The 12355-nt window shown below is 36.1% G+C and overlaps 1 protein-coding gene across 10 annotated transcripts in view; it reads left to right on the top strand.

The window, feature by feature from the left end:
* Positions 1 to 12355, top strand: part of SLC20A2 (solute carrier family 20 member 2) — a 121070-nt gene that overhangs the window by 64409 nt on the left and 44306 nt on the right. For all 10 annotated transcript variants that reach the window (XM_074209041.1, XM_074209042.1, XM_074209039.1 and 7 more), the window contains 4 exons: positions 2795 to 3353; positions 8184 to 8324; positions 9935 to 10020; positions 12045 to 12141. In XM_074209041.1, coding sequence (XP_074065142.1) covers positions 3065 to 3353; positions 8184 to 8324; positions 9935 to 10020; positions 12045 to 12141 — 613 coding nt within the window. In that variant the 5' untranslated portion in view covers positions 2795 to 3064. The remainder of the gene's footprint in view (positions 1 to 2794; positions 3354 to 8183; positions 8325 to 9934; positions 10021 to 12044; positions 12142 to 12355) is intronic.

Raw genomic sequence — 12355 nt, 5'->3', positions numbered from 1 at the left:
TTTGTTCACAGAACTAGGAAAAATGGTTGCATATAAGTAGCTTTTTAGTTTGGTTAAAAAAAAACCCTCTTTCTACCAAAATGGAGTAGACTTCTTTAGGAAGTAAGTATTGGTTTTTCTCTTCACCAGATGTTCTAGTAAAAGCTGCCTAGCCAGACTTGTTCACATGTTCTAGAAGGGATATAGGTTGACCTTTGAGGTCCTTCTTATTTTAAGATTTTATAAAATATTAGAAAAATTTAGGACACACAGAATTTCAGTGAAAATATTTATCAACAGTTACATCACATACATCTTCTTCTTCTTTATATCCCACAGTCCCAAGCACAGTGCCTTGCCTGGAGTACTCAACAAATGTTTGTGAAATAAATGAAAGAATGTATATTTGTCTGTCAAGTCAACTTTCCTCTCCCTCAGTTTCTTCTTCATCTGCCTCCTAAGTTTGTTGTGAAGATAAAAAATGAAAAACTATTTGTAAAGTTCTTTGCAAACCTCAAAGCACTATGTAAATGCACAAAATGATACTCTATACATATATCTAGCTCTTTGTCCAGTACAATATAGAAAATACAGTTTGTAAAAACTTGCATTTGTATAGAATTTTAGAATTTACAAAGTGTTTTCATTCACATTATTTCATTTGATCTTCACAGTGAGATAGATAAGGTAGATCTTATTAGTCCCATTGTGCAGATGAGGAAACTTCTATTCAGAAAGCTTAATGACTCACCCATGCTGACACAGTAAACACACAACATTCTGGGACTCAAATATGTCTTCCTGAATGTACAGTGCTCTTTTTTAGAATGTTTTAATCTTATTTTTCTCAGTCACATGTAAAAACAATTTTTAACAGTCAGTTTTTTAAATTGATATCTTATTGTCTGATCTTGCTATCTCTTATACTTTATGTTTCTTCTTTAAGGATATGATTTCTCTCTCATCACATTCAGTTTGGATCAATGTATACCAAGGAAATGATGTAAAGACTGGAAATTTGCCTTCTGTGGGGAGTGGGGGGGAGGGAAGTAAGATTAGGGGGGGAAATTGTAAAATTCAGAATAAATAAAATCTTTATAATTAAAAAAAAATTCAGTTTTTAAAAAATTTTTGAGTTCCATGTTCCCTCCTTCCTTTCCCTACCCCCTCTTTGAGAGGACAGATACTTTGATAGAGATTATGGTTGTATGTTAAACATATTTCCATGTTAGCATGCAAAAGAGAATCAGACCAAAAATAAAATAAGACATGGATAGCATTTTATCATCACAAGTCCTTCAGAATTGTCTTATATCATTGTATTGCTGAGAATAAAGAAGTCATTCACAGTTGATCATTGTATAGTATTGCTATTATTGAGTACAATGTTTTCCTAGTTCTGCTCACTTCACTTTGCATAAATTTATTCCTAGGTTTTTCTGAAAGCATCCTGCTCATCATTTCACAATAGTATTTCATCACAATCTTATATCACAACTTGTCCATCCATTCCTTAATTGAAGAATGCCCTCAATGGGCATCCTTCCAATTTTTAATACTTGGCTGTCAAAGAAAAGGCTGCTATAAATATTTTTGTACATATTGGTCTTTTTTTCTTTGATCTCTTTTGGATACATAATAATGGTATTGTTGGGTCAAAGGGTATTCATGATTTTGTAGCCCTTTGTGCATAGTTCCAAATTTATTTCGAGAATGATTGAATCAGTTTATAATTCCACTAGTGTAGCAATTTTTCTACATCCCTTCCAAAATTTGTTGTTGTTCTTTTCTTTCATGTTAATTACCTGACAGATTTGTGTTATCACCTCAGAGTTGTTTTAATTTGTAGTTGTTTATTCAATAATGATTTAGAGCATTTTCATATGATAATAGAGAACTTGAATTTATTCTTTGAATACTATCTGTTCATATCCTTTGACCTATTATCAAAATACTCTTCTTTATAATCCTCTTTAATATACTGCCTAAACAATTCATTTTGTTCTTATTTATCTGGTAACAAATAAAGAATAAGATAAATAGATTGATGAGTAAACAAATTCTTGTTTGAAGTGTTTATGATTAAACTGTCATTTCCTCATCTTACCCCTGCATAACAAAAAATATATGTCAATTTATCTACAAGGAAGAATTAAAATGTTTTGAAACTGCTTATACAAGTCACATCTCATATGTATATATGTATATATATATATATATATATATGTTAAAAAGTGGTTAGTGATGCTCTTGAACAGGTGTTATTGGTCCTGCTGTCTGTTTTTTTAAGGTTCATAATCTAAGAATGATTTTTACGTTTTAAAATAGAGTTTTATTGCATGTTAAAATGTAAAACCAGTCTTAGCTTGTGGACAGAGCTTCTATGTTTGGCTCTCCCCTCTGTAGATTGCCAAACTCTGCTCTAGAACAGTGGCTGAAAATTCTCATTCTAGAGAATTACACTTCTCTTAAAGTCCTAATTTATCTTTTTGTCTTTTGGAGATAGTTATTTCTCAGGACAATGATGTTATATTTATTTTTCAATAATTGTGAAATTAAAACCTCAGCATATTAAAGTTTTCCATTCCAAGATATGGTAATTGTGTATGATCCTAGACATCGACGGTCTCATTAGAAGCTAACATTTCTTTTTTGCATTGACCTAATTATAATCTTACTCAAATTGCACAATGATTCAAGTGTCACATGCCAAGTTAGAGCCCATTAGTAGGCTTAAAACATTTATTTCTGAAAGAACAGATTGTTACAGGTTGCTTAGGGTAATTGATTTCTTTGCTTCTCTTTTCTGTTACAGGAGGGGATATCACAGCGTTTCCAGTCTCAGAGAAAAATATGGAATGTGTTTTACTGCTGACTGAACACAACCAAACAAACTGTGCAGACAATAGTTTGAGAAGCAGCAGTTAGCAGTTTGCTCAGGCTCTAACACTATCCAGCACTTTCCAGAACAAAATCTCTGTTTACAAGAACTCTACCTTACAAGGTTTTTACCAAACCTCAAGCTTGGTTTATTTAAGTATTTCTACAAAAAAAAAAAAGAAACTCCCGCAATCCACTTGCAAAAATGGCTATGGATGATTACTTGTGGATGGTCATTTTGGGCTTTATCATAGCCTTTATCTTGGCATTTTCTGTTGGGGCAAATGATGTGGCCAATTCCTTTGGCACAGCTGTGGGCTCTGGCGTGGTGACCTTGAAGCAGGCTTGCATTTTGGCATCAATATTCGAAACAACGGGCTCAGTATTGTTAGGAGCAAAAGTGGGGGAGACCATTCGAAAAGGTATCATCGACGTGAACCTCTACAATGAGACGGTGGAAACGTTGATGGCTGGAGAAGTTAGCGCCATGGTTGGTAAGTGGATGTATTTTTACAACGGATAGAAACATTATACACTGGTCTAGTTCCTTATAGATCTCTTTTGTTGTGTATCTATAAAAGTTATTTTGCTTTGGTTTTCAAAAAAAGGGGGGGGCGGGCTTGGCCCTTAAAACCTCATGATTTTTCTTCCTAGGTTTATACTTGCTAATATTTTTTTTGGTAATCCTTTTACTTCAAGCAGAAATTCTTTCATTAAGTTCTCAACAAGGTTAAGAATACCATTGAAAATAAGTTTTCATTGTCTATCTTAATCAAGAAAAGCTTACAATAATAGAATGACCTTATGGATTATTAATGATTAGAATGCATTAGATCATTAAGAAATAGCATGTGTCTGTAATCACCCTCTTTGAAAGTTTATTTATGAAATTCCCTTAGCATACATTAACACACTTATATTTTTTCAGTAACCAATTAACTGTTTAAAAAAATAACATTTTTGAAAATTTTGATTTTTATATTCTAAATAAGACAGTAAGACAATGTTTTAATTAATTGCATATGTTTTAACCCAGTTCTGAATTTCCACAGTCATCTTTATCCCTTGTTGGCTCTTGTTTTCACTGTCAACTCTCTACCCAGGGGAGATCTCTGTGGTTTGGTTTCTGGCTAAGAGGTATTTTTGTCACCTATTCACAGTAATAAGCTTTTCCTGGTAGTCTTAGACTTGTCTCAAATAAAGGGAAATGTGTTCTGTGCTAAATGGAATATGCTAATGACCTGAAATGATAGTGTTAGAGTATATTTTTCCAAACCCTAAAATGTATCCACAGCCCTTAGGCAGAAATCTGGTTTTGGGGATCCTGCTACATTCTTAGATTCACAGACTGTTAGAATCAGAAGGGACTTTAGAGATCATTTAGTACAGAACTTGTTGTTTTTGCACTATGAATCCCTTTGGCTAGCCTGGTCAAACCCTTCTCAGGATAATGCTTTTTAAGTAGATAACATACTAATACAAGGATTACAAAGAAAAACCAATGATAGTGAAGTGTAGTTATCCATTTAACAGCTAAACTAATTAAGGTGGGGGGGAAAAGAGGTATTTTCCCTTCTCTTCAAGTTCACATTTCCTTTAAAAACCCTTGATTCAGTTATTTGCTATATCCCAAAATAAATTTCAAGATAAAAACGTGGTGAGTGCAGTTGACCCTACTAGCTCTGACTTGACCCCATTAATGGGAATGGTGAGGGAGTTAGGAATGCACTTTCATGGGCTATAATGATAGCCCCACAGTTGGCTTTATTTTGCCACTAACTTTGCTTAAATACAAGTGGAATATGGATTGTCAATATTTGTTTCAGGGTCCTATTTCAACAAGAATATTTTGGAAGGAATTGCTTGAGGCATCTAATGAACAGTGTATACTTAAGTAACCTTAGTCTCTGCTCTAGAAAGTATCTGCTTTTCAATCAAAGTGTAAGGCATTTGAATTCTAATATTGTCATAGAATTTTGACCTCTTCTTCATTGAAATTAATAATCACAATTTGCTGAAAATTATCAAAGTTTCTTTTAGAGAAATAAGAGATTTGTAGAAAGTACTTTTGTCTTAATAGCAGTGATAACATAATAATACTTATTAAACCTAGCAATAATTAAAATTTCTCCTCAGGTTGATTTGGGCAAGATGGAAGAGTGGTATTTGAGCATAGCATAGGGCAAGAAGGAGAGAAAAAAGAAAAAACTCATCCAATGAACAGAATTTCTCCTCCCTTCTCCTCCCCCCCCCCACCCCAGGAAAGCTAATGCTTTAGCCAAAAGGTTTTCCAGAAAGCACAATCATAGGCAGTACTAGAAGTAGTGGTGTGGGTTAAATGTTTATATGTTGTTAAATGACCATATGCTAGATCTTGTCCAACCTCTGGCTCCATGCCAGGGAAACAAGAGGATGCCTGTCACCTCTGCCACCCCTGGAGCTGGCCATCTAACTCGGGACTTTCCCTTTTTTTCTTCCTTGATGATACCTATTTGTCTTGTTTGCTTTGGCTTCACATTCTTCTTGATTTACACTTAGACAAACATGGAAGCCCTCTTCCCACTTTAGAGGGAAGGATAATATTTAATGAGGTTTTTATCCACTCAGATAATTGGAATCCTTTGGACCTGGGAACTCTAAACTTAAGGTGTTTTGGGTTTTGTGGTTATTCCTGCCCTGGCCAAAACTAAAGCTCATCTGTCCAGTGGATTCTGGATTCTCCCAGGCCTCATCTTCTAAATTCAACATCCATTTCTTTTCCCTTTCCCCCCCTTGGTTCCCTCTCCCCCCCCCCCTTGGCTCTTTTACTTTAGAAACTCCCTGCAAGCTCTGTGTCTTCATACATCCTCATGATACTGTGCTGGAGTCAGGTTGATTCCCTTGGGCGAGATGAGTTGTGAGTAACAGCTGAATTGTGGGTTTGGGGGTCTTGTTTTGTTTTCCTTTCACTCCAGCACAGCCCCTACCTTGCCTGCTCATTGCCTCTGTTCCTTTGCTTTGACTCCTTGTGCTAGCTGCCTCATTAGAGACTACCAGTGTTTGCAGAAGGCTCCTGGGGACCCCAGGGGGATGCTGAGCATCTTCTCATGGCAGCCCCTGCAGCTGCATGAAGAAACCACGGCCCTGCATTGCCCCCACCACTTTCTTCCTTCTGATGACCACTTCCATGCCCTTCAGCTCTGAAAATACCCTTTCCTTCTTTGTAGTATCTACTCTCTCTCTCCTCTTCCATGTCCACACTGGACCTTACCGCTATCATTCCTTTTCTTCTTCCCCAAAAGCTTTTCCTGGATTTCTATCTTTCCCCCCACCTACCTATTCTTTTCTCTTATGCCCCCAATCCTAAATGTAATTTCATCCTTTCATTTGTGTAAGATCCTTCCATCCTATGTTGAAATACTCCTCTTTGTTTCCTACAATTCTTCTCCTCAGTCCTCAACCTAATCCTTCACTTCCTAACCCCCAAATTCTCCCCCTTTGTCCATGATCAATCCCAGTGTTAATCCAGGATCTTTCATTTTTTTCTCTCTCAAGTTTCTTCTCACTCTTCCTGTTCCTTCAGGTGCCCTTTCATCATTCCCTTCCATTCTCCTTCCCTTCCTTCCTCTTCCAGTCAGTCCCTGTATCCCCTTGCCTTTCCCCATAAGCTTTCCTGCTCCAGGACATTATTATATGGTCAGCCAGAGAAAGCAGTAGCAACTTTCATGAAGGAAAACTGCAAGGTCTGAATTCAGTTGGGTGAGTTTTTAATGTTCTGTTACCTCATTAGAACATTTTATTTATTTATTTATTTGTTTGTTTGTTTAGGCAAGGCAATGGGGTTAAGTGGCTTGTCCAAGGCCACACAGCTAGGTAATTATTAAGTGTCTGAGGCCAGATTTGAACTCAGGTACTCTTGACTCCAGGGCTGGTGCTCTATCCACTAGGCAACCTAGCTGCCCCTCATTAGAATATTTAAAAATTTTTAAATATAAATTGAAAAATTCTTTTTTAAAAAGCTTTGATTTTTCTATCATAGAGTGGTCTCTCAAATAGTAAAATTTTCCTCATGAACCACTGCCAGATTTGGAAGCCTCGGGTGCCCTCCGTGTGTGAGCCTGGGTCCTGCCATGGAGCTTATTTCCAGGCTGGCACCTGGCAGATCCACTAGTGGCCACTGGCCTTTTCCCCTCCTTCACACGTTTTGGTGCATGTACATGTCATGCCCAAGCTTTCATTGACTCAAAGGTCAGCATGCATAACACTCATTGATTGAAGCAGCTGTCTCTGTTGCTTCACAAATAGGTTTCCATACAGGCATTTGTTTTCCTGTGACTCTTAAGATTTTGTCTGAATAAAATACCAGGAGGCTGCCTCAAAGTGCTGCTGCTGCTACCAAGCAACTAAACTTTTCTCCAGAATTAACATTTGGGATTAATAACCTACTCTGCTTATCAGCCAAAACCTTTGTTCCCTTACAGCTTAGTCTGAGTAGTTCAACAACTGTTTCTGAAAGTGATCTCTCCCAGCTGAGGCTTTTAATACTCACTGCAAAATTTGATCTGCTTATGAAAATGTATTCTGAAGAGAACTAGAGCCTAGAAAAATATCAAGCCTAGAAAAGTCAATGACATAAAGGTGAAATGACAGCGTGCTCAACTCAGGGATTATTTTAATTCCTGAGCAACAAAAGGAACAAGGGAGAGCCACCATGACAGGTTCTGCCCAAAAGTGAATGCCCACAAATGTCAGTAGTGCCCCCAAACCCCCTTTTGTGGGCTAAAGACCAAAAAGTAATGTTTATATATTTTGTTAAGATCTGGACTCACACACCAACATAGGATGGTGAGAATGGAAAAGGATCATAGATAGCATCTAGTTCTTTATTTTAGAGATTGGGAAACTGAGATTGCAAGAAGTCAGGTGATTTATCCAAGGTGTCACAGCTGCTTAGCCTATGATCCAGGTCTGTCTTTAGCCCACTAACATATAAACAAGAAATGATTAAAGAATTGTGAAACCTTATAGCAATAGATGTTTATTGTTTTCTTTTTTAAAGTATTTAATCCCTTGCTTGGTTTCATAATAGAACATGTTCTTCATCATCAATAACAACTAAATTTGGAGAAGATAGGGATTGATGGCAGGAGTATTTTCTTTGATGTTCAGAATCATCAAAAGCCAAGGATTCTACATGTCTTCTAACTAAAAATATTAGAATTTTTTTTTAATTTAGATGTAACACTGTGGAAAAACATCCCATAGAAAGACTAATCCAAGGAGTTATTGTTAAGGCCTTTACTAGATGATCTTCATCTAATTTTTTTTTTCTTTTCAATTTCTAGGTTCTGCTGTTTGGCAGCTGATAGCATCATTTTTGAGACTTCCAATCTCAGGAACCCATTGCATTGTGGGTTCTACCATAGGATTCTCACTTGTTGCAATTGGTACAAAAGGTGTACAATGGATGGAGCTTGTCAAGATTGGTAATTGTCATTTCTTTTCATATATAGGAATAAGTTGAGAAAATCTTTGTTGATAAAGAAAAAGGTTTTACAGAAGGATATCTCCCCCTTTCATTAAGCTCTGAACATTTTTTGTCATATTTTGATTATTTAGGAGTCATGTATATGTGATATTATTTCAATTGCTGTTTTTGTTTGACACATAGCTATAAAGGATATTGTGACATGTTTTATGTTAAAAGGGCTTTTTTTTAATAGTCATCCCTTTTAAATATCCATTAGGTATTCAGCCTTGAAATATCAATGTCTATCTATTGTTCCCAGGAGGAATAGAAATTGAGTGTAACTCAAATGACTGAGATCAGCTATTAAGCCCTTAGAGAAGAAATATGGAATAAAATAATAAGAAATGGAGTTTGTGACTATGGGAAAATCTCGCATTGAATTAAAAAATATAGAACTCATAGAATTTCCAAGATCATCTATTCAATTTGGTATCTAACTGACCTGGATTCCACCCCAGGGAAGCACATTGGCTCCCCATGTTGGCACCTTCATAGCCACCAAATATTTTATCTAATGTCAAGACCTTGAGCAAGAGCAAGGTATAGGAATGTAGATGGAAATGTCAGGAAATCCTAGCTTTCCACTAAATTTGGAGAAGATAGGGATTGATGGCAGGAGTATTTTCTATCAGCAATCGGGTAAATAAATCCAGTCCCATAAATACTCCACCTTTCTCCCCATCCCTTACCAAGCCCACAGATCATTCCCAGGAATTCTGTAGAAACACCATGTGGTTGAGATCTCTTCCCTCTCTTGCCCTTCTCTCCTGGGCACTCCATTAGTTGATCATCTTGATCAAGACCAGAGTAACCTGAGAAGGTCTTGAACAAGCTGAATACCTGGCCTCCCAAGCAGTGACCCAATCCTCCTGGGGTGTCCCAAGTGTTTCCTTGAAGTTAAGATCCCTGAAAGTAATGTAAATATTAGCCTAGCTTCATGAATGTCAAAAGGCTAAATAACCATTTGTGAGCAAGCTAGGTATTGATTTAACTATTACATTGTACTCTGTCTCCATAAGAGAAATAGGGGAAGAGAAAGGGAATCCAGTGAGCATTATAAAATCAGCTTCCTGAGAACAAAAGATCAGAGGAGGAAATGATAGGACTGTCTGCCCATGATGTCTGTATTTTTGTGTAACTTTGTAGATTTTTTGTACAAATTTTATCTGTGTATGCATGAGAAACTGATGCTGAGGCTTTATATACAAGATATAGCTTAAGCTTGGCATGTTTTTGTCATGACCTTTGGAAACTCTTAGGATCAAAGTTTTTGTGGGCTTCATATTTTTTAATTATTTGCAAAATAAAATAATATATATTGGAGAAATTTCTTGGTTTTAAAAAGAAATTATACAAACAAAAGAAATATTTTTATCATTTAGGAAAAGTTATGTCTTTGTCTTTTGCTGAGTAAAACATATCCTTCAAAAATTTTTTGATGGAATTGTAAAGTAATTTCAAGGAATCTTTTTACATGTAATGTGTCAATTATCATATATAAATTCATCCATAATTTTGTAGAATATTAAACATTTATTAGATATTGTTTTTTTTTTAATTATTCAGTTGCTTCTTGGTTTATATCTCCACTGTTGTCTGGTTTCATGTCTGGCGTGCTGTTTGTGCTGATCAGAATTTTCATCCTAAAAAAGGTAAGCAGGCTTGATATCCTCACTATATAGTTTAACTCTTTTGACAGCCTTTCAATGCAAGTAGCATTGGGAGGGAGTGTAAGTTGAATGATTTGCCCATTATATGACACAGTCCTCTGGGAAGGAGAATCCTACTTTGTTTTAAGGAGCAAAAAGGGAAATTTCAAGGAAATTAATGTTCAAGGATAGGATTTTTCTCCCTGACCCTTATCTCTCATTCCTCCCCCACACACACACACACACATCTCCCTAAAATCAACAAGAATACTTTCCTTGTCTTGTAATTTGGTAATAATAAATCCCTTTGATGTAGTACAAAAGCCCCCAAAGAGGAAAAGAGTTATTTCCTGAAATTAAAATTTGTAATGGATGAGGCTTTGCCAGCATTTGGAAATTGTGTAGCTTTGCACTGAAACGTTCCTCGAGTTTCCCCATTGCTTTTAGTTCAGCAGCCTTGAAAAACTGATGATTAAGGAGAAAAACAAGGATGAGATGAGGGGAGAGAAGAGCATGATGTAGTAGAAAGAATGCCAGATTTGAGGGGAGTGGGCCTGAGTTCAAATTCTGGCTCTGTTGACTGGAGCAAGTCATTTAACCTCTCTTGGCCTCCATTTCCTCCTCTATAAAATGAAGGGATGAGACTAAATGATATTCGTGGTCCTTTGCAGCTCAGTCTCTGATCCTGAGATGAGGGGAGTATCTCTTGGAAAAGAACATCCAGGTTAGAAGTATGAAAATCTTGCTTTTTTAAATAAAAACAAGCTCAAATTAATGATACAAACTATGGCATATTTTTAAATTTGACTGGTAAAGGATCTTCATGATTCCTTTAAAACTAAGCTGAAGCATATTCTTGAGAGGTTCACCTTGATGAAGACCATGAACTATGTTCTTCCTGCAAAATGGCATGGTTTTCCTTAGTTGTTTATCTAGCAATCCATTAGAGTTTCTATTTTATGGGTTATTTTAATACAGAATCAGCCACTTAAGGTTAAATTGTTAATTTTTTTTAGAAGAATTGAAGGTAAGCAAATAAACAAGGAACTGAGATTTGGTTTCTCACTCTTATTCTTTGAGTTTGATTAAGAAGCAACATAATTTAGTGAGCCTTTGTTGAATAAAATGTACTTCAATAATTAGTGCTAAAACTCTCATTTTATAGGACAAATGACTGGATGAGTTTTCATACAGCATGTAATTAATGAATAAAAATGTTTTAAAAGAGATTTAGCTCTTAATTCAATATAATAAAAAGCATTTATTAATCACCTATATTTAATGCTCTGTGCTAGGTGCTAGGTAGACTTCAAATACTAAATGAAAAATAATCTCTCTCCAGGAAGCTCATAGTTGTCTATGGTTAAATTTTTTTTCAGTTGTATCTGACTCTTCATGAACCCACTTGGGGTTTCCCTAGTACAGAGATTGGAATGATTAATCATTTTCTTCTCCAGCTTATTTGATAGATGAGGAAACTGAGGCAAACCAGGTTAAGTGACTTGGCCAGGGTCTCACAGCTAGTAAGTGTTAGGGGCTAGATTAAACCCTTCTTAGAAGTTAAATAGAACATATCTCAGAAAAATTATCATGATCATTGGCAGAAATAAAATTGAACATGTTTTGGAGAATGTTGTTTGCCTTTTTAAGGGATTAAAGCTTTAAATTTAATTTTCAGAAGTAGTCATTAAACACAACAATATAGAATAAGCCAAAGCAGTATCTTTTCTCTGGCCTAGATAGATCTGCGCCTAGTAAATCTTTTCTGCTTGTAATTCTGATGCAAGAGCCATGACTTTGACCCATCTGTTGGCATAAAATGACCTTGACCATTTGTTTAGGGAAAACTGCCCTATGCTGGTGCTGTGTTGTCTGTGTCTCCCCAAAGCAGGGAAGTGGCCAGCCCTTCCTCTCACAACTGGAATTGGGGAGAATGTCTTACAGCCTTTTCTTTTGTTTCAGTTTGACTATATTGTTTATAGAAGCTGATGAATTTTGACATTCCAACGTGTCTCATTATTACACAGGAGGACCCAGTCCCCAATGGTCTCCGTGCACTTCCACTATTCTATGCTGCTACCATAGCAATTAATGTATTTTCCATCATGTACACAGGGGCACCAGGTAAGAATTCAAGTCCAATGGGAAAGAATTATAGTACTTTTTTTAAATAACTGATTTTTTTTTTTATTGTTTATCTATCAGTGATGACATTAGAAACATCAGGGTCCCTTCTATTTCCAAATCTGATCTTATAACTTGAATCAGAAAATGTGTCTGAATCCTAGCTCTGTGCCCCTTGATCAAGGCACTTCACATCTCTAGGGGTTGACTTTTT

Source organism: Macrotis lagotis, chromosome 1, assembly GCF_037893015.1.
Source record: "Macrotis lagotis isolate mMagLag1 chromosome 1, bilby.v1.9.chrom.fasta, whole genome shotgun sequence".
Taxonomy (NCBI): Eukaryota; Metazoa; Chordata; class Mammalia; order Peramelemorphia; family Peramelidae; genus Macrotis; species Macrotis lagotis.
Note: the sequence above shows the minus strand (reverse complement) of the source record. Positions and strands in the feature narration are given on the sequence as shown.